The following is a 22,986-nucleotide window of genomic DNA, read 5'->3' on the forward strand; positions in this document are numbered from 1 at the left end:
TGCTTGTTAATCTCACATGTTTGAACAGGGATATGTGCGCCATGTACATTTTGTCACACTACAAGGTAATAATGCTGGGCCCTTCTCAAAGCCTTAATCATTTTAGTTCTGCTTCAGTAGTTCATATTAGCAAATAAATGTGCACTTAATCAAATGACCACAAACCAAATGAGACACAGTGACTATGGGACATTAGCCAGCTCTAAAGCACTTTTAGCTTTGTGTTAGGGAACATTTACTGTATTGTCTTATCATATCAACCATGTTTCCAGCAGCAGCAGACAGCTGTTTTTTTGCTAAAAAGCTCTGATAAACCCACTGTACACTACCTGCCCACCACCAAACTGAAAAAAAAAGTTCCAGATTAACGTTAATTGGATAAACAAAATAGCAGCTGAAACAGCCAAATGTTTTTCTCAGGAGCTGCTGCCAGAGAACCGACATAAACAGAGTGAAAACTGGACCTACATTCATCAAGTCGCCAGGCACGTGGCAGTGGGTTGATAACGTTGCTTTCTCTCGGCTAGAGATCTGGTACACGTTCACATAACTTTAGCAAATTGGTAATATGTGAGTTTTATTAATGCACCTTTAAAAATACACTTTCAGGGTTTGAACTGGTAAATGCAGTGCAGGTTTTTTGCCCTCAGATACACGATTCAACATCAAAAACATGTCAGCTTGGATGAGACCCTTTGGTAATGGAGGCAGCGTCTCTAACTACGAGGTGGCCTCCCTGTATGTTGCTGTGTATGACCATAAAAACTGTTATAATACACTTCTCTTCCTTATATAGGCGTGGTGTTCCCCTACCACTCTCAGAAAGGACGCTACCATTTGAACTTCTTTGGAGCCCAGCAAGCATGCCAGGATCAGGACTCCACTCTGGCTACATTCGAGCAGCTTTTCACAGCGTGGGAGGAGGGGCTGGACTGGTGTAACGCTGGCTGGTTGGCTGATGGCACAGTGCAGTATCCAATCACAGTCCCACGCGACGGCTGTGGGGGCATGGACTTAGCTCCTGGTTTGCGCAGTTACGGACAACGGCATCGCCTCCTCAACCACTATGATGCTTTCTGCTTCTCCGCCGCTGTCAAGGGTCAGTATGAGTGTGTGCGAATGTTTTAAACCTACAAATATCACCTAAAAACAGTCTGTTCACTCATGATTCTCTCCTGCGTTAGGGACTGTGTACTTCTTGAAGCACCCGACCAGGCTCAACTTCACAGACGCGATCCAGGCTTGTGCCACTGGTGGAGGTCAAATTGCCAAGGTGGGCCAGCTGTACGCCGCCTGGAGGCTGATGGGATTGGACCGCTGCGACGCTGGCTGGTTGGCTGATGGGAGTGTCCGTTATCCTATCACAAAGTCCCGGGCTAACTGCGGCCCACCAGAACCAGGGGTGCGTAGCTTCGGGTTCCCCCCTCCCTACCTGAAATTTGGCGTCTACTGTTATTGGTAGACACTTTGGCTCAACACAAGACAAAAACGAACCATTTTAAAAGCATACTGGTTCAACGCTCTGCCTGAGAGGTTAGAATTAGCCGTAGTTAGCCAGTTTGTTCATTTCTGAGCTATCTTGAGGCCATTTAAGTTCATCGCGCTCCACCTCCATAAGACTGTAACGGTAGTGTACTTTATTACCAGTCAACAACTGTTCAACTGTGTACATCGATCATGTGTTCCCTCTTGTACTTAGACAAAATGTCTACACTATATGGCCAGAAGTTTGTGGACACACGAGCATTACACCCTTGTGTAATTGTTGAACATCTCATTCCAAACCCGTGGGCATTAATATGTCGCTATAACAGCCTCCACTCTCTGTGAAGGCTTTCTACAAGATTTTGGAACTTCTCTACAGAAATTTGCTCTCATTCAGTCACATCGTGTGGACGGCTACAGAAGTTGGGTGATTAGGCTCACGTTGGGTGTTCCAGTATCCTAATAGGTGTTGGATGGAGGTTGAGGTCAGGGCTATGTGCACACCAGTCAAGTTCTTCTACACCAATTTTGAGAAGCATTTCTTTGTGGATCTAGATTTGTACACAGGGGGCATTGTCATGTTAAAATATATCAGAGGACCTTACCCAGAAAGTTGAAAGCACACATTGTCTAAAATGCTTTTACTGTAGCATAAAGGTTACCCTTAATTTGACCTAAGGGACATAGAGATGAGCATGAAAAACAGGCCCAGATCAGAATTACATGAATGTGTTATACTGACTGGGGTGTCCACATAATATTGGCCATATAGTGTATAATAATAATAAAAAGAGAACATCTTCCCATCTTCTAGGATTTAGTTATATTCGCTGCAAGTTTTCCTCGCAGATCAGATCAAGCTGATCTTGCTTCAAATTATTTGCAGCGGATTTGAAATTTGGCTGTCCAGAACTGACTTTAATTCACAGGTGATTCATTTCAAACTCAGGGAAGGTGTTCGGACTCAAATTGATTCACTTCTCTCCAACCATACCTCAGTCCTACCCTGTATTTATTCAACCAAACGTTTTACATTGTCGTTTTCAGCAGTGACCTCCATAACATTGCAGTCAAACAGCAAAAAATTAGACACTCAGTCTTGGAGGCTTCATACTACAACATCAAACTTCTGGGTTAAGTGCCTTTCTAAAGGGCACCTTGAGGGAGTGGAGAGTATTTCTCATTATTTTCCGGTCAAATCTTTCCAGTTACTCCATGATTGTACACTCACTAACTATAGGTTATTTCCACCAGAGACTCTTTCTGTCTTTCTAACACTGTGAAATATACTGGAGTCTTTGTTTTGCTCCTGAAATGTCTGCGTATCCCATTTTATAAAGTATAATGCATCTCTTATTTCATTTTTCTGGGTGATTAAGGGTAGTGCTCTGTGATGGAGAAAGTTATGAGTGAGTATCTGTATTGTTGTGATATTTAAACTACCTTGTTTACATCCATTGTGGAAGAAGAATCAGTGTTTCATTACATAAATGTACTTTTTTTTGTTTTTCATTATATATGTCTATGCATTTGTACTATTTTCTACAAATTAATAAAAACATTAGTGTAAAGACATTTTTATTTGAGGCACATTTGTTAGAAGAAATGAACTGATAAAAATGTAATTTTAATTTAATAATGAAAATTATACTTCAAACTCTTAAAGGTCCAGTGTGTAGGATTTAGTGGCATCTGGCAATTTAGTTGCAGATTGCAACTCTCTCGCTTCACCCTGCTCTTCGAAGCGTGAAGGAGAAACTACAGTGGCCGTCAAATGTGTGAAAAATGGTAATGGCAAGTAGAAATGTTGAAAAGTCAGGACCTCACCAACTTAAATAGCATTTAGACAACCAACAGGCCGTTCCTACAGTCACGGCTACAACTCAAATGAATAACATGTTCAGAAATCCTTTTTGATGCCCTTTAATTGCTGGATTTATGAAATACTTTTCTCAGATTTTTTCAGGTGCTTTCATAAACCACCGCTGCTTAGTGTGCTCTCAAGGTGTAATACAGTTTTACTTACAGTCCAAACGGGAATGCCAGGGTAGAGAGGTGAAATGGGTCACTGACCCATACAAAACAGCTACTGTATGTGCACAGCGTCACTCTGTCTGGGCACGATGCACTTTTTAGATGAGTGGGGTCCAACACGTTGCTACGCCCTCCTGCATCCGCGTGTGAACAGAAGTCGCAGTGATTATATGGCCAACAGGTTTATAAACACGTCCTATTTACACCTGCTGGCCAAACATGAGTGGACACATACACACACACACACACTCACACACACACACACACAGGGATTACATGCCTACACACACATCAGATCGCAAACACGGACAGTGTAACCACACATTGATACAGGGCTACTCTCCCTGTTACACACACACACACAGAGCAGATCTTTTTGCGGTGTCTGTAGCGATGAAGGTAGTCGCTGTAAAGCCTGATAAAGGAGCTATTTACTATGTTTTTTTTCCACGGTTGAGTTCCACAGGAATGTAAAAAACAAACTAAATGCCAGGTTTGTTCCTCTGGCTTAGAGAGTTTACCTCAAATTTAACTGCTCCAGGGAAATCTCTCTTTTCAGAAGTTAGTGTATACAGTGCAAAGACCCCTGCTTAATAGAAGAGTATGTGTGCAGTGACCCCTGGGTAAAAACGTGATAATAATAATGTCACAGAGACGGATGATTCCAAGTTTTATTTGGCACAGCACAGTACAGTATACTGCATGTTCACATCAGGATTCGGGATCGAAACAAAGTCACAACAAAAGTGTCTGTTTGCAATGTTACACATATTTTGGTTTATTTGTCAAAAGATACGTCCTACACATAATCACTCAAATGTTGGCTTCATGTTGAAATGTGAGCTTATCCTGTGGTGTGATAGATTTAAATAATCCAGCTCACACCAGGAGCATCCAAATCAACATTTATTTACTTGTACAAATCTTTGAGCGAGCTTGGTGTTTCACTTTGTGGCGTCATCAGGCTCACTCATCCACTTTAATACTCTGTAGTGTGTTTACTGAAGTGTGTGTGTGTGCCTGTGAGTGTACCAGTTTGACTGTGTGTGTGTGGTTGTTGTTTCAATGTTTGTGATTTTTTTTTTATGTGAGAAGTCAGATATGGACACAAGTATCTGCTCTCAAAGTGAAGCAAATCTTGACCGTAAAAGGTCATTGTCAACATTTTTATAACATTCTCTTTCACCTCAACCTTCTCCATTGTCAACATTTTTTATAACTTCTACTGCTTTCACAGCTTCTTTTCCCTACAATTGTGTCATTTCTCAAGTTTTAAGAAGTACATTTCGGTTGATAAGAGCATGTCACATGAAATGCAACCAGAAATCTATGTAAAGATGTCAGAAGATTCAATAAAAAAAATCCATTTGTGTCTTCGTACGTTCAGCTGGCTGGTCAAAATCAGTCTTGCCCCCTTGACAAGTAACTCATAACTCCAACTTACCAGTTAATTGAACTAACAAATCAACAAACAGGTAGATGATTAATTAATCAAACAATGAAATTGTCTGTTCTGTGTAAGTTATTGACAGATCCTGCTGTTCAGAGAATTGTAGAGAGAATATTTACAGTGAGAAACTCATCCATTACAGCAAACACTGAATCTTATAAAGGCATGATTCGCATATCAGACTAAGACACAGAGGTCATTGATTGCTATTGAGAAGTCACAAACATAAACCCCAACCTGCACAACTGGGTGTGCATCTTTTGCATCAGATGACCCAATGAGGTGGACTTCAGCACCGTTCTGGAGGCTCCTCCAGCCAGCCAATTCAGTGTCATACTGTAGATTTCACTTGTTACTCAGAGTGCTTCCCTTGCCATGTGTCAGCTACAGATTTCTTTATGTGTGTGTGTTGTTTTTTTGTTTGCTTTTTACTGTTTAAGATGCACTGGATTCAAATGATTAGCACAGAAGTGACTGAAGACTCTGAAAAGTGCATGAGTGCTGACTATTTCAATCCAGGTCTTTTGCAGTGACTTTAATCACATCTTGAAGTTGGATTTCTTTTCATCATCAAATGGAACAGCACAATCATTTCAGTATATATGATGCCCTGGTGGTGTAGTTGCACAGCGGTTCTCAGACTTGAGGTTGTGACATTATAATTTGGGGTCTTGAAAGATGGTTTATGGTTTTTAAGACTAGTTCTACTGCATGCATTGCCATGTTTTTTCCCCTGTCTTTTACTCAGATTTGGGATTTTATGCAATGCTGAATTTTAGTAAGTCTCAAGGCCTCCTTTGATAATTCAAATAAAACAAAACCTAACTTCACAATTCTCCATGTTGTAGGTGAGAGGGGTAACATTGCTGTATTTTAAGGGGTCACAACCTTAAAGTATGAGAATCACATCCATTGCCTATAATGTAAGAAACGGTTTGTTTCACCAGTCTAAAGCGCACAGTTGTAGTCCTTAGAGTCTAAGACCAAATAAAAGAAATAAAAAAATCACTAAGAAACACAGATCTACAAAAGTACCCTAAAAATATAGCAAAAGTCTATTTAACAATGCGTTTTACTTCAGAGAATCCAGCTGCAATCGAAAACACGTTTACTGGGCTGTTTTAGACCTCTTATCACTGTCTGTCAATTGTTTCTATCTTACTTTGTGTCCAGTGCTGGAAACTGATTGCAGAAAATTTCCTCTTGTGCATTGAGATAAAACTTCCAAATACTGGGTCACAGCTATAAATTAGATGGTATAAATACACAGAAAACTGCCTTTAGAAGGTGCAGAGTGCACTCTCCAAATCGTCAGTCAATTGCACTATCACTGTCTACATGTGCTTTAGTGTATGTATACACATGTTAGGGAATGTTATCTTTTTGGTCGGGCATTTGCATTGGTGTCCATGCTTCTTTACAGGAGGGGTCCTTTGTGGCTCTCTGTTGTATGTCCTTTCATTCCTGCTCAGAGCAGCTTCCTCTGTTCCTGCTGGCTGCTGACCCCTTTACTTCTTCTCCTGAGCGATCTTTTGTGTAGCCTGTTACTGTTGGTGCCGGCTGGGGGAGAAAAGGTACGCATACTGATGACATCATGTACACATAAGCTGCCAAGACTGATAAATTACCCTGTCACAAGTGACTAGTGTGACTAAAGGATCCAGTTCAAAAGCTACCATGGACTCTTCATCAATGAGATGTTCAAATGTTAGCTCTGCAGGAGGTGTGTTTTTCTGTCTCCGCACTGATGCTGAGTTTCACACCCTTTATCTTTTTCTTTGCCTCATTTCTTTCACAGTTTAAATCTCTCTGCATTAGTCTGGGTGCTCTGTTTCTTCTACATTTCTTGCTCATGAATGAAGTGAATTGAAAACCTGCACTAGGGATGCCCAGGTAGCCTAGGGGTTTCAGGCATTGATAAAGAACTGCAAGTCCGAGTTCGACCAGGGACCTTTGTTGACTTGGGACCGACTTCTATCTCTCACTGACACATTACTTAATAGGAGACTTCACCCATGTAATTGCTTTGTTTACATTCATTCACTGTGATACAATGACAAGGAGAAGACTACTGAGTATTTCTTAAACTTCCTTAATGTCGTCCTCGCTATCAGCAACCTTTACAGGCGTCGGCATCCGATGCTGAAAAATAATGACGCATTTGTTTTGGATCCACCAGATCTAAATTTGGAAAAAGTTTTGAACTCAACATTATATAGAGGTGCATGTGTGTCAAAAGTACACTGTATTACAGTATATTGTTTTGTTAGTTTCTTTTGTCTTATTTCACATTGTATCTGGTCCTACTTTGTTTTGGTTGTTTGGCTGAGGCTGCTAAATTCAGCTGTTAAATGAGCTACACAAACAGTTTTACAATATGGACAGTAAATCCATATTTCACCATTTCCCTGCAAGCTCACCTTCTGTACATTCCACTTGTGGCTTCTCCCACTGTCCGTTTGCCATACAGCGTATCACAGGGAGGTGGCGCTGTGTGTAGCCTGCGTTACACTGGTAGCGGACTATAGAGTTGACAACATAGTGCGCTCTGCTGCTACCCATTGGGCGACCATTGTCCACCTCAGGGGGAACTCCGCACGTGACTGAAAAAGAAGAAACAAAAAATAATCAATTAATTAAATAACAGACATTAAAGGTTTAGTGGAAGAGTTCACAATTCACAATTCCCTTGCTTCACCCTGCCCTTCCAAGCACGAAGGAGAAACTACGTAATGCACAAAAAACACAAACACCTCTATCTAGGGCCAGTATTTGGTTTGTCTGTTCTGGGCTTCTATAAGAACATGGCGGCCACCACTGAGCGCGACCTATGGCGTTTGTAGATAAAAATGGCTCATTCTGAGGAAACGAAAACATGATTCCTACATGCAAGTCATTATACACTAATGAAAACAGATCCATGAAGATTGTATTAAATTCCAGCCAATAGATCCTTGTTAATGTTACACACTGAACCCTCAAGATTCTTGTTTTTGTGTCATGGTTTAATCCAAAGTGTCTTGCAGTGCATGAAGATGCAGTGTGAATTCCCATTGTTACCTACTGAGCTCCACAGGGCTATCTATGTTCTTTAAGATTATCTCCAACCACAGTAAACCAAACATTTAAGCAATCCATCTGTATGTCTCATATCCCAAGTAAGTTTTCCTACTAAAAAGATTTGAGAAAAACCCCACTGCTCATCTGGTATTAGATTTAACTGAGGTGCTGGAGCTATAGACTATCAAACTTGTATGCACAGATCTGAATGCACGGATGCTTTTCTACTAGAAAGAATTCCCAGAATCATACGTTGTCCAGACACATATACCAACCCAGTAAACCTACCGGGTCCGGTCTTGCAGGTGAAGGGAAGGTGGTAGTTGCAGGGCACATCATTCCACTGTCCGCCCTCGTGCCAGATCATCACCACACAGTCCTCCCCAGTGTTGAAGTAGTTATCTGGCTGGTTGGGCCTCCAATTCTCAAAGGTCTAAGATAGTTACAATGATGATCAATAAATATATTGATAAGATAAATGACATAGACAGTTGTTAAACAATCAAACTCACCAGAGGACTGCCGTCGGTCCAGCGGAACTCTGTCTGCACATCTTTGTCGCTAAGTCCAATCCACTGGTAGTCCTGACCATTGGCTGCATTGCAGATAAAAATTAATTTTAGGTTTGAAACAACTTACACATGTCCACCCATCATATTATGCTTTAGCTTTAGGCCACTGGTTCTCAAACTCTGGTCTTCTAGTGAAGAAGTATGTGGAAGAATCTCTGAAATATTTTTCAAAAATTAAAGAAATTAATTTAAATAACTTTAAATTATTGCAAAATATTACAAACTATTTTTTGTCTTAATATCAGCCTGCTACGTAGTCATATTTGTGCACATACATCAATGATTAATTATGAGCTAAAATGTGATGGTAAGATAGTAAGCGGACCAGGAGGACCTCTTTTCCACCAAATTAGCTCTGATCGTTAAACTGATTCCATTCAGGATTCAGCAACAGTCAACAATGAATAATCTTCCTATTAGGAATCAAAATGCCTCATGTGCGAACTGCCTGTAACTGAATAGGGTCGGCCTAAGCTAGTGAAAAATACTCTTTGTACTTGGAGAGCCTAATATTTTCTGAGGTGGTATGCGGTGTAAAAAGTTTTAGAAACACTATGCTAGTAGTAACAAGATGCATCATCCCTCCCTGAGGCACAGGGGCTCTGTGCTAACCACCCAAGGAACATGATCCCTCACCAGCTTCCCACGTGTGAACACTGTCAACTGTTTATCAAGTTTATTTATCAAAACTTGACTAGTGATGTAGCATTTATAGCCATTAAAAGTTAGAAATTCCACCTGTTGCTAACATATTTTGTAAGATATCTTTAGACAAATTAATTAAGTGTTTGGACACACAAGATACATACTGATAGATATCCAGATGCACACACATACAGGCATTTACAAAAACAAAAAAAACGCTTCCATGCTGGTGGGTTTGCACACACTCAAATGCCCTTCACTGGCCCCAACCAGCTAGACACACAGACACACACTGACACTCACACAACTACTCACAGTTGACAAACTGCTGCTCCTCCTGGGAGCTAATGCTGACCAGGTGGGCGTTAAGCTCCTGACAGCGTTGCTCAGCCTCAGACCAGGTGTCTCTCTCCGCAAAGTGGAGGTAACAGCTGCCCATGAACTCCAACCAGCCCTCTGCACAGTCCTGTACAGCTACACACACACATACAAACACATTTGGATAAAAGTATGAACATATGTAAAAGATTACATTTCTGTACTGGTATCTAACTCTAACAGTGTTTTGGTGACTCACGTGTCAAGCAGTCTTCACCAGTGAAACCATTAGGACACTGACACACAGCGAGCTCTCCCTGTACAGAGCAGGATCCTGAACTGCAGGGGTTTGGATCACAGGGGTCTGAGACAGAAAGAGATAAAGAGACTTAACATCTCAAGCTTTCTTGGCCTTACGATACAGTATATCAGCAGAAACGTCAAACCACATACCATCCACTACTTCAGGCTGCTCCACAACAGCAGGGGTTGCTAGTGACACTGACGGTGCAGTGGTTGGACTGGTGTAAGCTGTGTCTGGAGTCACTACATAGATGGTAGGTCCTGTACGGCCTTCCTGATTCCCCTCCCCTGATTGGCCAAGACTGTCAATGTACTCAGTGTAAGCAAGCTGAGATCCTGGCGGTAGGGCGACAGAAAGCTTCTCAGTGGATGGTGTTTCATTAGGGGCTCCACTTCCTGAGATATGCAAAGTGCCACTGAATTCGTGATGGGTCCCTGACCCACTTCCTTCCCCGCTGACCTCCACAACCCCCCGGCCCTGTTCAGGTTGGCGCACCAGTGGTGGAACGGTCACTTCCATCATGTCAGTGTCCGTTAGGTAGATGACATCACCACGTTGCTGGAAAGAGTCCGCACTGGCAGAGCCACTGCCTGAGACACCAGATGGAAAACCACTTGGAAAGCCACTGTGAAACCCTGATCCAAATGGGCGATATCCAGACACCTCCTGCTCACCAGATGGCTGGACTGTTAGGTCAACAGCACTGTGGTTGACAAATGAGATGCCAGAAAACCAACCAGAGCCTGACCCGGAAATACCTCCTGATCCGGACGTACTTGATTCCAAGACAGCCCCACTGGTATCAATGCCTCCCTGGCCTAACTCCTCCTCCGTGAGTTTTGGGCGTTTCGACACCTCCACCATCTTCCCATCCACCATGATGATCACTGAGTCTTCACCACTACCACTGACATCTCCACTTCCACTGGTAAAACCCGATCCTGATACTCCGGAGCCAGAGAGTTGTCTGTCAAGCCCCTCCCCAGATGCACTACCCAGTTCTCCAGATGTGAAGATGACAGAGCTTTCCCCCTCTGCTTCCTGCGGACCTCCAGAGGCAGACTGATCGCCAGAGAAGACGTCAGTGCGCCCACTGAAGATGACATTCTGTCCTGAACCAGAGGCGTCACCACTGGCACTGGAGGCGCTGGACTCCCCTGAGGTCACCCCACTAGCTGAATAATCAGCTGAACCAGAGCCAGACACATCAACAGGGACTGGAGGTAAAATGGGTTTCACTGGGGGAAATATTAAGAATACAAACACTAGATTAGATACTTTGTTATATATTGTTTAGCAAAAGTGAAACATTGTGTATAATTGTATTCAAATGTAAAGTAAAATACACTTTTTTAGTTAAGTTGTTGTTTTTTTCAGGTGTCATTATTTTTATTTTCAGGTGTCTTACCAGTAGGAGCAACTTGGTGAGTTGTGGTGGTGGTCTTGTTGATAAACTCCTCTATCGTAGTAATATTCACATCAGTTTCAGTTTCATTGTAGAGCACAGTAGTTTCAACTAAAAACAAAACAAATCTGAGATGATGAAGATGGACAGAAATACTAAAGATAATATTAACAAACAAACAAATAAACTAAAAAAACTGAAAACATGTAAACTACAAGACCAAGCCAAACAACAAGGACTTGAACAGAGAACATGTTTGATCAGTCTTACCTGTAGGAGCAAAGTGATCAATTGTGACTGTTGTCTTGTTGATAACATCCACTGTCACCATGGTCACATTCACACGGGTTTCAACATGAACAACAGGAACTTCAGCTGAAAAAGGCAAAATGAGATAACAGATTAGGGTAACTGGGAAGTTAAGAAATAGACTATACAGTGATAGCTAACTTCACTATTTATTGTTTTTAAGCCATTTATCCAGTCTGAACTACAGAGGAGCCAGTGAGAGCTCCCCTGAAAACATTTGAACTTTTGGGGGGTCTCTAGAATATTGACAATATGCTATTTTTGCCATCCACTTATATTTTTCTATATGTTGATCATGATGGATAAAAAAGAGGCTATTATTGACATGATTCATGTATGAGGGTAATTTATCGCTAATTCTCTTTAAAACATATACAGAATATATTCTTGCCATTAGCGTTTAAGTCTGGCAGCACAATATCATTGACTTCACTCACTTTCACTCAGATCAGAAAAGATCAGAACAAAATGTACTTTCCTAATCAACTGCCAATATTTATTTCAGTACCCACCATAAAAACAGCGAGCTCCCCCAAAAGCCATGATATTGTTCACACATTGCATTTACAGTTTTACAGTTTTACTTACTTTTAGCTAACTTCTTAGAAGTTTCTTCTTGCTTACTAACAATAGTGTTCAGGGGTTAAAGCTGACTCAATATGCAGATTATTTTATTGTTATGAATTTTATTAATCGGTTAAGCTACTCTACAATCTATGTACTCCCTGGCAACTGTATCTCCTGGGGTACAAGTACCACTGGCTGGGAATCACTGCAATACAATATCAAGTTGTTATGCTAAATCAAAATGAATGTTGGCAAATATTTAAGTTCTACATGTTTAATATTTTCTACTGTATAATTTATATACATACATGATAGAATTGTAGCTGGGTAGTTTAATGATTTCTGGTTCAGGAACTGTCTCTGGTGTGTATGTCCTTTCATAGCCAGTGGTAACCATCAAGTAGAAAGAGAGTATCTATTTGCCCATATCACTTCTCTCCTCTATATCCCTTTGTTATTTGGGCGAGTTATCTACCACGCCTGACCCTGTCCTACCTTTAAAACAGTAGGCGTCATAGCGTGAGTGCTCATCAGGAAACCCTGTCTGGTTGGGGTAAGCGTAGATTATGTGGACCCCAACCTGACCGCCTCCACAATGGGACCTGGCGGTTGTAATGGGGTAGCGGACGCTGCGGTCCATCAACCAGCCTGGACGGCACTTGTCAAGACCCTGGTTCCAGGCAGCGTACAACTGCCCAGTGGTGGCCAGGGTGGTGTTGAGTTTCTGACAGTGTTGCACAGCCTCCTCAAAGGAGAAACTGTCATAGTCACTGGTGAAGAAGACCTCACCTAAGAAAATTAAAAAAAAAAGAAAATAACAGAAGCATTCACAAAGAGTTCAAACAGGTAGACACATATAAAGATATTAAAGTTGACTTTGAATGTAAATTCCAGTAATTCAGTCTCCTCAGGGTGTGAGTGGGTTCCTCACCTTGCAGACGTTCCACATAACAAAACACATCATAATGTTCACTAGCGGGTCTCAGGCCATAGGATCTGACTCCTGGGAGGTGTGGCAGATTACCAGCACAGTTCTCTCTGGGTGACACGATGGGATACCTGAGAATTAAAGAGAATGTAGGTACAGTGTATTAATGCTTTGCTTTGTCATGATATGCCTCCAGGAATAAAATATACAAAATACAACCAATCCAAGCAATTTGACTACATTAAGTAGCCTAGTCACATTTGTTTTGTGGGGGAATAAATCTTGATTACACTGAGTTATTCAAAATCTGTAATAAAAAAATCACATCAATGGAAAATCAACTCTGTGCACACTATGGGAAACATATTGTGGTTTAATATATTGGTCTGTCTCTATTGTACACATGCCTCCAGCTGACCTGACAGTCTGGTCGCGGAGCCAGCCAGCGTCACATTGGTGCAGGCCTTTCTCAAAGGCTGCCTGTAGCTGCTGGGGGCTGGCAATGACTGCCCCAATATTTTGGCAGGCCTGCTGAGCCTCCAGAAAGGTCAGAGTGTAACGACCAGTGATGGGTCGGTAGTGAAACACCACACCTGGGAAATGAGAGGAGGGAAGAAAAGAAACAAGTCTCATTTTATGGATGTCTGGATTTCTTTTAAGACTAGCCTACTTTGTTCAGTCATCTGAAGTCATTTTTATTTTTTCACTAAGCCATTTGTTTTTTTCCCAGATGCAGACTGTGGTCATTCACTCATAGTTTGAACATTTATAAGTCATTTTGGCTGGTTATATAATGTCAAGTTATCCAATGACAACAATGGCGATGGAATGGGACCCTTGGCCAATAAACGAGCCGCAGGCATGCATGGGAAGATGTTCTGGAGGTGGTGTGTTTAGCCATATTAAAGTAAAAATACATATTAGGAAAGAACTGAACATAACAGTACGGAACAGATTCAGCTGCTTTTATACTTAGATTAATTTTAACATTGTTATATGTTGCCTGCTACTGAAACCTTAACAGTTAAAGTGAAATATGATTTTTGGTTAGTGCAACAAACATTTTGCTTCACATTCAACTTGATGGCGCAGATTTTTTCCTATTTTAGTGACCGTCTCCAAAAAGGGCACTGTAATGGGTCCATATGGCTATTCAGAAGGCAACACCTTTATAGGCCACGTCCTTCAGAGGAGACAGCCCCAGTTTGTTATTGATCAAGTACATAACCAACTTACCTGTGGGAGCCATGGCAGCATCTATGCCTGTCAGATCGAGTCCAGGCTCGCGTACCACAGGAGTCACTTTATCGTATGTGTCTGTCACACTGGGTGGGATGGGCAGTGGGAAGAAGATATCGATTTCTCCCCCGATGCCCTCCTCACCCCCAGGTGTGGGTGTAAGGCCTGGGTAGACCCCAGGGGCGGGTGTTATGCGGATGATGTCTGGGAAAGGGGTGGTTCTCATGGGCACAGCGCCTTCATCCTCACCAGCTGAGGAGACAAGATTGCATAATTACTTGATAAAATGCACCATTATAAAGCCGTATTGACTAACACTAGGTTGATGGTTTCAATCAGCAACGATCCCAGAAATTCTGGAAATCTTAAAGAAGAAATTCAGCCTAAAATAACGCCATTACAAAATAAGTTATTTTATTATTTCCTAAGTCTCCAAGAAGAGTTTACCTTGGAAGCAGATAGCATCGTAGCGAGAGTCTGGGTAGGGGTATCCTGTCTGGTTGGGGAACAGGTAGACGGTTCTCACTCCCAGGAGTCCCCCTCCACACTGAGGTCTGGCAATATTGATGGGGTAACGTACACTCCTGTCTGCCAGCCAGCCAGCGTTACACACATCCATGCCATTCTGCCAAGCCAGGTAAAGCTCTCCGGTGGAGGCGAGCCGGGCGCCAAGTTTTGCACACTGATCACCTGCTTCATAGAAGGTAAACTTCTCTACAGACATGGAGTAGAAGACTCTGCCTGGGAGGAGAGAAGAGGGAGGCGAACACACTGACACGACAGTCTACAGTTGTGTGTAGAGTATAGAGGTTTCATGTGGGTAAGATACCCTTTGTTGCTACCCTTGTTAGATGAGCATACCTGACATCTTCTCAGCAAAACAGTACACGTCATAGGTCTCGTTGACATCTCTGATGCCATAGGTTCTCACGCCTGGGAAGTTCTCCTTGTCTCCAAAGCAACGGTCCCGTGGCTCCTGGATGGGGTACCTTGAGAAGTTAAGAGAGTTGTCAGTCAGCAGATGGACTTTTATTGTGTCATTTATTGTAGTCTGTTGTCATGTTAAAGACATTTGTTTGTTTTATGTTATCAAAAACACAAAGCCAAAACATAATATCGATGGGACTGTCCCATCAGGTTGCCAAAATACAGGACAGGACTTGGAATTTCCCCATTGTGGGACAAATAAAGGAATATCTATCTATCTAGGACAGACTAAAATGATCAATATGTCTCATCTAATGGTTGAACAGTGTGTGAAACCCCACCTCTACATCTTTTGGCAGATGTTGGAATTGTAGGGGCCTGTGCATAACTTTCTATAACCAACAATGTGACAACCATGCCCACTTGTAAAAGTAGGCAGAATTTTACCATCTCTCAATTTCTGAGGGGAGACTGTCTGCAAGTGTCATTAGTGCCATTATCCATATTTGTACATTTATCGCATCTTATCCCCATTTAGAAAACACTTAGATGTGGCCAGACTACACGTCATACAAACTCCTTCATTAAAGCACCAGCTTTGATTACTGCGGCTCTGTGGTTTTGCCATGTCATGAACAACAAAAAACATCTTGGTGTTGAATCTGCTGTCCAGCTTTCATTGCTGCGTGGAATTTGCATTTTCTCCTTTTGTGTGTTCTGATTTCATCTAACTGTCCAAAGACATGCTATTTGGTGAATTAGAAACTCAACATGTCCATAGTGAGTCTGATCAGTATAAGCAGTTGAGAAATAAAAGATGGATGGATGGATGGATGGACACTACCTAACAGTCTGATCAGAGAGCCATCCAGCATCACACTGGTGATATCCATCATCATAAGCAGCCTGGAGCTGGGCTGGAGTCGCGATGGTGGCACCGTTCTGGATACAGGCTGCCTTCGCCTTCTCAAACGTCAGGGTGTAGCGGGTGGAGATGGCTCGATAGTGGAACACAATACCTGTGAGATACGAAAAGTGAGCGGAAGACAGAAGAACTATGAGTAAATGTCTTATTCTTCTTAACTATGCCCATTTTGACAAGCTCTTTTCTAACAACATTTGTGCTCGAATTTTACCAGACCTCGATGAGCATAACGAGACAATAAGACCATTATAACTCATAATTTATGCTACAGATATTTGTTTGTACCCAACCAAATACCAACAGAGGTGACTGCTTGGGCAGATGTTGTTTGAAAGAACCTTCAAGATAGAACTGTTGGAGCTAAGTTGTTGTATGTTTGGTGTTTCAATAAACATTGATGGACGTTTGACTACCATGTGGTGAGTAAATAATGTATTTAATTTTTTAGTGACCATCTGTTAATGTTTCTGTGGCTTACCCTGAACCTTGATGTCCACAGAGTCATAGTTGTCCTCAATGCCGTGCATCACCTCACAGCGGTAGGTGCCAGAATCTTTGGACCTCAGCTCTGTTATCTCTATGGTGGCATCCGTGGGCACCAGCGGGTAGTTGATCATCGTCACTCTGTCCAAATACTCTGTCTCTACATTAACTTTTCCCTCTGATGCCACCAGGATCGTGGTGACTTTCTCCTTGGTGACGTAGGTCCATTTGATGCGATGGGAGAGCGGGGCGATGGTTGGGGCACCGGGGTCATTGACTGTGTTGTCCTGGAAGTAGCATGGCACCACTACCTTGCTGCCCAGCAGAGGACGGAGAGGCATTTCCAAAGGGATGCTGACACGCAATGTGCCATCTAGGGTCAAGTCTAGGGTAAAGATAGGTTGTGGTTAGGTCTTTTATTTGTTTAAGAGGTTACAACCATAATCCAGATATATGTTTTTTGCAGAACCTCTTACGGTCATGGTCTATGGGACAGCCTTCATAAAAATGTTAAATAGACTGAACTTATGTAGCACTAATTAACCATAGTACGACAAAGCTTCACACCGATGGACCCAGGGATTGATCTACCAATCCTACCTACAATTAATGAACAACTTCTTAGTTGACCACAAAAAAAAAAAAACAATTGAGAAAACGTCCTCATTACTCATTTGTTTTTATACTGCTTATCACTTTATGTCTCTGGAAATGTCTAGAAAACACAATACATCAGCAGCATGTTGAATCAAGTTCTAATCAGACTGTAGATTACACAAAAGATAATACAGAGATAGAATATAATATAGCTTAATATTAACTTCTCATTGTCTTCAAAAAGTCAGGTTTCTAATGAATCTTAAGGCTTTTACACTGGGATGATGAAGATAAGAATTAATTTAATGAAACTGAAATGTAACAATTGTTACTGTAGTTGTTAACAGTTATAGAGCACCTACCTCCGTCTTCAAACAATGATGTTGCTGAGATGAGGGGCAAGGACACACAAAGCAGAAGCAGGGGGGTCATCGTTACCTGAAAAATACCCAAAATGAAACACTGGAATCAAATTTGTTGCTACAGAAAGCCAGTCCTTCTTCTCTTTAGTACAGCACATTTTGAGCCACTTAACCTGATTCAGCTATCTCTACCACCATCAGTTTAGGTATTTTATGCTAAAAAAAATCAATTTACAAACTAAATCCACTATTGCCCCAAGGAAATAAAAAATGCAAAGGAAAAAAAATAAAGGTTTAATGTTTATAGTGATATTTGTCCTTTTCAAACCATATCACCATACACTTAACTGATCACAAGTTGGCTTAAACGAGGATATTCAAAGAATAAACAAAGTGTGTATATAGAGGGTGTGTATAATGATAGAAACTTTAAATGCTGACTGAATGAACAGTGAAGTGTTAGAATGAATATGTGAGTTTATGTTAATTTTCCTCTCTTCCTGAATGTCGCTGTGATTTTTTCCAACTCCTGAACACATTCATATTCCACGTTATCCAGGATATTCAGTGCATTTGGTTATTATGTCAGCCTCATTAGCTAAAATGGAAATAGGACGCCAAGAGACTCTAGTATCATTTGGAAATACCATACATGCCCACTGAGGAATAAAAGCCTCTCTGTCTCTGGGCACAGGAAATGTCTTTAGTACTAAAATAGGTTCAGGCTGAAAGGGTGAAGTATGATTCATTCATTTCAAATGCTTTTCCATTTGTTAAAAACTAATGAGGAAATTAATGTTGAAATGATTTCCAACCTACTAACTGTCCTTTCAACGTGTGTCCTTGTCTGTGTGCATACAATATATTTATAGCATTGGTCCGTCTCTTGGTCCAAAATCTCTTGCTGTCAAATCATCTGTCTTTATGGCTATGGCCACAATATATATATATATACTATATAACATAGTGAAAACTGCTATGAAGTTTAAATTTATTTGTCAGTTGGTTCACCACTTGGGTTCAGACTGAAATATTTTAAAAACTTAATTTTTTGTCATTCATGAGGTGCAGAGGAGGAAGTATACTGATGTTGGTGATCCCCTGACTTTTCCTCTAGCACCACCATGAGGTTGACATTTTTGTCTTTTTGTGAAATATCCCCACAACCATTGAATGGATTGCCATGAAATCTGCTACAAATATCCAAGGTGCCCAGGGGATAAATCATAATAACTTTAAAGATCCTGAAACGTGAAACTAGCACCAGCCTACGGTTGACATTTGTGGTTTTGAGTGAAATATCTCCATAACTACTAAATTATAGCACAGCATTTTCATTGAGAGCATGCTGACATTGGCATTTAGCTCAAACCACCTCTGGCAGCATATTAGTTTTTATTTAATTGTATTTTAATTTTAGTCATTTTTAGTCTGTACATTTTCATGTAAAGGCCAAAAGTAACAGTTAGCACCTGTGGTATAAATGCTGCTTATGATGTTTTTTTGCTTCGTCAAGAAAACAGATTTTTATCAGTTTTTGGTCACACAATTCAAATTTGACCTTAAATATCATTAAATATCAGCAACCGACAACTTCAATCTAAAACATCAGCCTCGCAATCACAAACCCACATCTGTAAATCCCTTATTACCACATTGCTTATTTTCTCTCAACTTTCCACTGCTGTGACGTGCAGCACGTCAAATGTACGAAACCGTTGCGAGTCCCAACTGAACCTTCATTGTACTGCGTTCACGAGCCCCAGGACTGGCTACAGAAAGCACCCATTTCATTCCAAACAGCCACACAGAGACATTTACAACCAATAAATTTGAAGCCCACAGTCACAAAGCATTTGCAGTTGCTGACTTGAGATTGGCAGCCTGGTGAAAGGCCCAAAGACAAGTTCAACTGACTCAGCATAAAAAATACGATCATATATATTTACAGTGTGCGGACACATTCATGTGGCATGCATGCTGTATGTGTGTGTTTGTGTGTGTGTGTGTGTATGTGTGTGTGTATGTATGTGGGCTGCTAGCATTCTCAGAGTTCCACAGATCCAGGACATACAGTACAGTAGGACTAATATTTGCCCTGCTGTCTAAGATCTGTCTGTGAATGGAGTGAACGTTAGCCCAGTTTGGGAGGAAACAGTAAATACCTCACAGGATATGTAGACAGATCGCCAAATCCACCCACACTGTTATTATCAGGCTGTGATGTTCATTCAAGCCCCGGTGACATATTGTAACTCACTTTATGGTATTCTCCAGAGACTATTTCACATTCATTCCTTTATTTTCAAACATTGTTGGGCTTTTTCTCAACTTCTCATGAATTGTATCTATTTTCCTCAAATTGCTTTTCAACAGCAACCTCTCATGAATTTCTCCTGTAAGACATCTTGAGAGTATTTCTAGTGAATAAACTGGTTTCTTTCCATCTTCAGCAGTGGGTGTCTCCTTGTATGATTGTTAGTTCAAAATTACAAGAATGAAGTTTCAGGCCTATGGCCTACTTATAACTGACTTTATTAATTAATACATTACATTACTATATTTTCATGGAGAAATGTAGGCTAAAATTTGAATTGAATGGGGGGAAAAAACAGTTTTGCCGTCATATCACATTGTCTACAATGTCGAAAACAATGATATGTGCAGCCTGCAAAAGCAATGTATAAAGTGTATCTAACAACTTAACAGCAGGAAACAATATTGTTTTTGCTGACCCCCAGTTGTGTAATGTCACACCTTTCTGCAGTGATGTAAAAGTGTACTCTAGGGTGTGTCAGTACAAAGTGACATCACTAACAGAGGACTCTTCTGGCCACACCCATCAGTAATGGAGAAACTTAACTGAAGAAACACAACCAGAGTGCAGTGACACACTCATTTCAGCCTAGTTTTCAGTTACTTTGGACTAAATAATATAAATAATAATAATAATATAAATTAAATATTAATATAAATTAAAAAATGACATTATTAAATGTCACAATCAAGGTGGGCCTCCCAAAAATAGATAAAGTCAGCAATATTCAGCTAGCAATCACACTGTGCTCACACTCTCACAATGTATGAACACAGAGAATGCCAGCAAAAACTCTGGCCAAGCCAACCAAAACTTTAACTCTTTATTGCTTACTATTCGATCATTGAGCAGCTCCTCGGCTCTCTTTAAATGCATCATTTACACTGCGGCCACTTCATAATGTGAACTAGCATTCGTGAGCAAGCCACACGGGGCCAGGTAAGCCCTCTCTCCACAGTGTGCCCATTCAGTCAGTGGGGTGGCTGCTGCTCCTCTGTTCGGGGGTTGTGGTATGTTCCGCTCCCAGCTAAGGTGGAGGGCAATAAGGCCTTGGTCTGTTCTAGGAGCTGGGCCTTGGGGTGCGACCTGCCAAGGTAAACACAGGCGGGCAACCAGGGGAGGCCCTCCCCACCTCCCACCTCCCACCTCCACCCACTCTTCTCCAACCTTCCCTCAGCACAGAACAGAGTTGACATTGATACAGTGCGCATTAACAGAAACACAGAAACACTCATAGATCACCGAGGGGATGAGTGGGAGTGCACGTCCGATGCCCCTGGTAAAGAAAACGCATAGGAGTGTGTGTACATATGTCAGCATTGACACATACTGTTAGGCCTGTGTTTGAGAACACGCACAGACTCTGGCACCATATTCACAGATGCTTATGGGTGCATTATACATGCCTATATACTCAGCAGACTATGTTCAAAGACATGATTGAGCAGCTTGTGCACATTTGTTAAATGTGTCACACATATACACAAGTTACAAGACTGAGGAATCAAGTGTTAGTTCAGTAACTTACAGATTGTACTAAATATAATGAGTGTAATTATTCCTGCTTTAACTGAACCCTTGGTTGATTTTTCTTTTCATTTCTGACATCTAAAAATTACAATTCACAACATGCACTCACACAGTCTGGTGTTACCATAGCAACAGGATGTCATTCCTGACAGTAGTTTCATATATTACAATAAGTAACATTGTTTTCCCAGTAATGACACACTGTTTGACTCCTCAGGTGCTCCACTCAGGATTTGAATTCAAACGGAAAATAAACATGTTCCCCTCTTTCCATTAAAGCCTCAAGGACTGGCAGCAGTTTGGAAACTGATTATGTGAGGACTGTGACAGTACAGCATCTCTTTTCATTCTCACCAATCAGCAGGGAGACAGCACTGTCTCATATATTTAAAGATTTGTGTACACTCTTGCACATTTTAGTATCTTATTCCTCATAATGCCATCAATGGTTCCCTACCTGGACTTCAGACCCCCACTAAGAGTCGCAGTATAAATCTCAGTGGTTGCAAGATGATTACAAGACATTATTTTTTCAGACTTTTTTCTAATATTTGCTTTTTCTTCCCTTGTGTAGTACTGGCTATTTCTACCTTTTCAAACCTTTAAAAATGATTAAAAAAAATAAGCAGCAAAACAAATTTCTCTTCCATTAGAGTGGTTTAAATTGGTAGACATATGCAACTAGTGACAAGGAAGTACATTGCTTTATTTTAAGTGGTCACAAGCCATAAAGGTTCAGATCACATATCATTAGGAAAAGAGACACCTGGCATACTAATATGTAATTAATTCAGACACTGAGTAAATTATATAATTCAGTGATGTAATGCATGTTCATACCAGGAAAGCCATCAGTAATATTCCATATTCTCTATGGAATATTATTTCTTCCTGAAACTCATATTTTAGCCCCATTAGGCCACATTATATTATCACTATGGAAATCATTGTAGGAAGTTATTAAGTGCTGTGAAATGAAACCAACAAATTAAACAATCAGTTTGTTATAAATAGTAGCTGACTGCATTAACACTTCACTAAAGTCGACTCAGCAAAACTCAGAAAGCACACCAGACACCAGCAAAAACACCACAACTCCCATCAGCACAAAAAGTTAACACTAAGAATCTAATCACATGTTTTGTCTGTTTTGTCAAATGCTATATGTATTAGCTGTAATTAATTTCCCAGAGATCAGAACTACTTGATAATGAAAATGAAATGTCAATGTTACCTTTGCTTTGAGTACAGTGCCTCAATGTCATACCTGTCCTCCAAGCAGAGGATGAAGAATCCCCCCCTAACACCCCTTCAAAATATTCCTTGTTAGGGACTCCAGTTGTGAGTTGTAAACGTACCGTTGATGTTCCAAAGCTCCCAGTGCCAGCGACTCCAGGGGCCTCTCACTCCTGCCTGAGTAGTAGAGCAGAAAGAAGCTCTTTTCAAACTCCACCACACATTTAGATGTTGGAAATCGAGAGAGAGGGAAAGAGAGAGAGAGAAGGAGGGAGAGAGAGAGGGAAAGAGAG

At 41.1% G+C, this 22,986-nt stretch overlaps 2 protein-coding genes across 3 annotated transcripts in view; one reads left to right on the forward strand and one right to left on the reverse strand.

The window, feature by feature from the left end:
• Positions 1-3,053, forward strand: part of hapln3 (hyaluronan and proteoglycan link protein 3) — a 5,781-nt gene extending 2,728 nt beyond the window's left edge. For both annotated transcript variants that reach the window (XM_035664306.1, XM_035664308.1), the window contains exons 4-5: positions 797-1,099; positions 1,185-3,053. In XM_035664306.1, coding sequence (XP_035520199.1) covers positions 797-1,099; positions 1,185-1,462 — 581 coding nt within the window. In that variant the 3' untranslated portion in view covers positions 1,463-3,053. The remainder of the gene's footprint in view (positions 1-796; positions 1,100-1,184) is intronic.
• A 1,123-nt stretch (positions 3,054-4,176) lies between these two features.
• Positions 4,177-22,980, reverse strand: LOC118330948 (aggrecan core protein-like). The gene is made up of 19 exons (XM_035665696.1): positions 22,816-22,980; positions 17,611-17,686; positions 16,647-17,036; positions 16,088-16,262; positions 15,178-15,305; positions 14,764-15,057; positions 14,314-14,568; positions 13,496-13,670; positions 13,081-13,208; positions 12,645-12,938; positions 11,544-11,648; positions 11,277-11,384; positions 10,018-11,106; positions 9,824-9,928; positions 9,562-9,720; positions 8,542-8,624; positions 8,318-8,462; positions 7,390-7,572; positions 4,177-6,529 (listed from the first exon to the last, which is right to left on the reverse strand). The coding sequence occupies exons 2-19, from the start codon at positions 17,678-17,680 to the stop codon at positions 6,438-6,440; spliced, it is 3,978 nt and encodes a 1,325-aa protein (XP_035521589.1). The 5' UTR covers positions 17,681-17,686; positions 22,816-22,980; the 3' UTR covers positions 4,177-6,437.
• Positions 22,981-22,986: the final 6 nt, after the last annotated feature.

The sequence above is a fragment of the Morone saxatilis genome, unplaced genomic scaffold (genome assembly GCF_004916995.1).
Source record: "Morone saxatilis isolate NCDOM2014 unplaced genomic scaffold, NCSU_SB_2.0 Contig2, whole genome shotgun sequence".
In the NCBI taxonomy this organism is placed as follows: Eukaryota; Metazoa; Chordata; class Actinopteri; family Moronidae; genus Morone; species Morone saxatilis.

Coding starts and splice junctions, on each gene's coding strand:
- LOC118330948 (XM_035665696.1), bottom strand. CDS start 17,680: ATGACCCCCCTGCTTCTGCTTTGTGTGTCCTTGCCCCTCATCTCAGCA. Junction 15,058..15,177: donor TTTTGCTGAGAAGATGTCAG/GTATGCTCATCT, acceptor CTCTCCTCCCAG/GCAGAGTCTTCTACTCCATG. Junction 7,573..8,317: donor CACCTGCAAGACCGGACCCG/GTAGGTTTACTG, acceptor CTTCTTTTTCAG/TCACGTGCGGAGTTCCCCCT.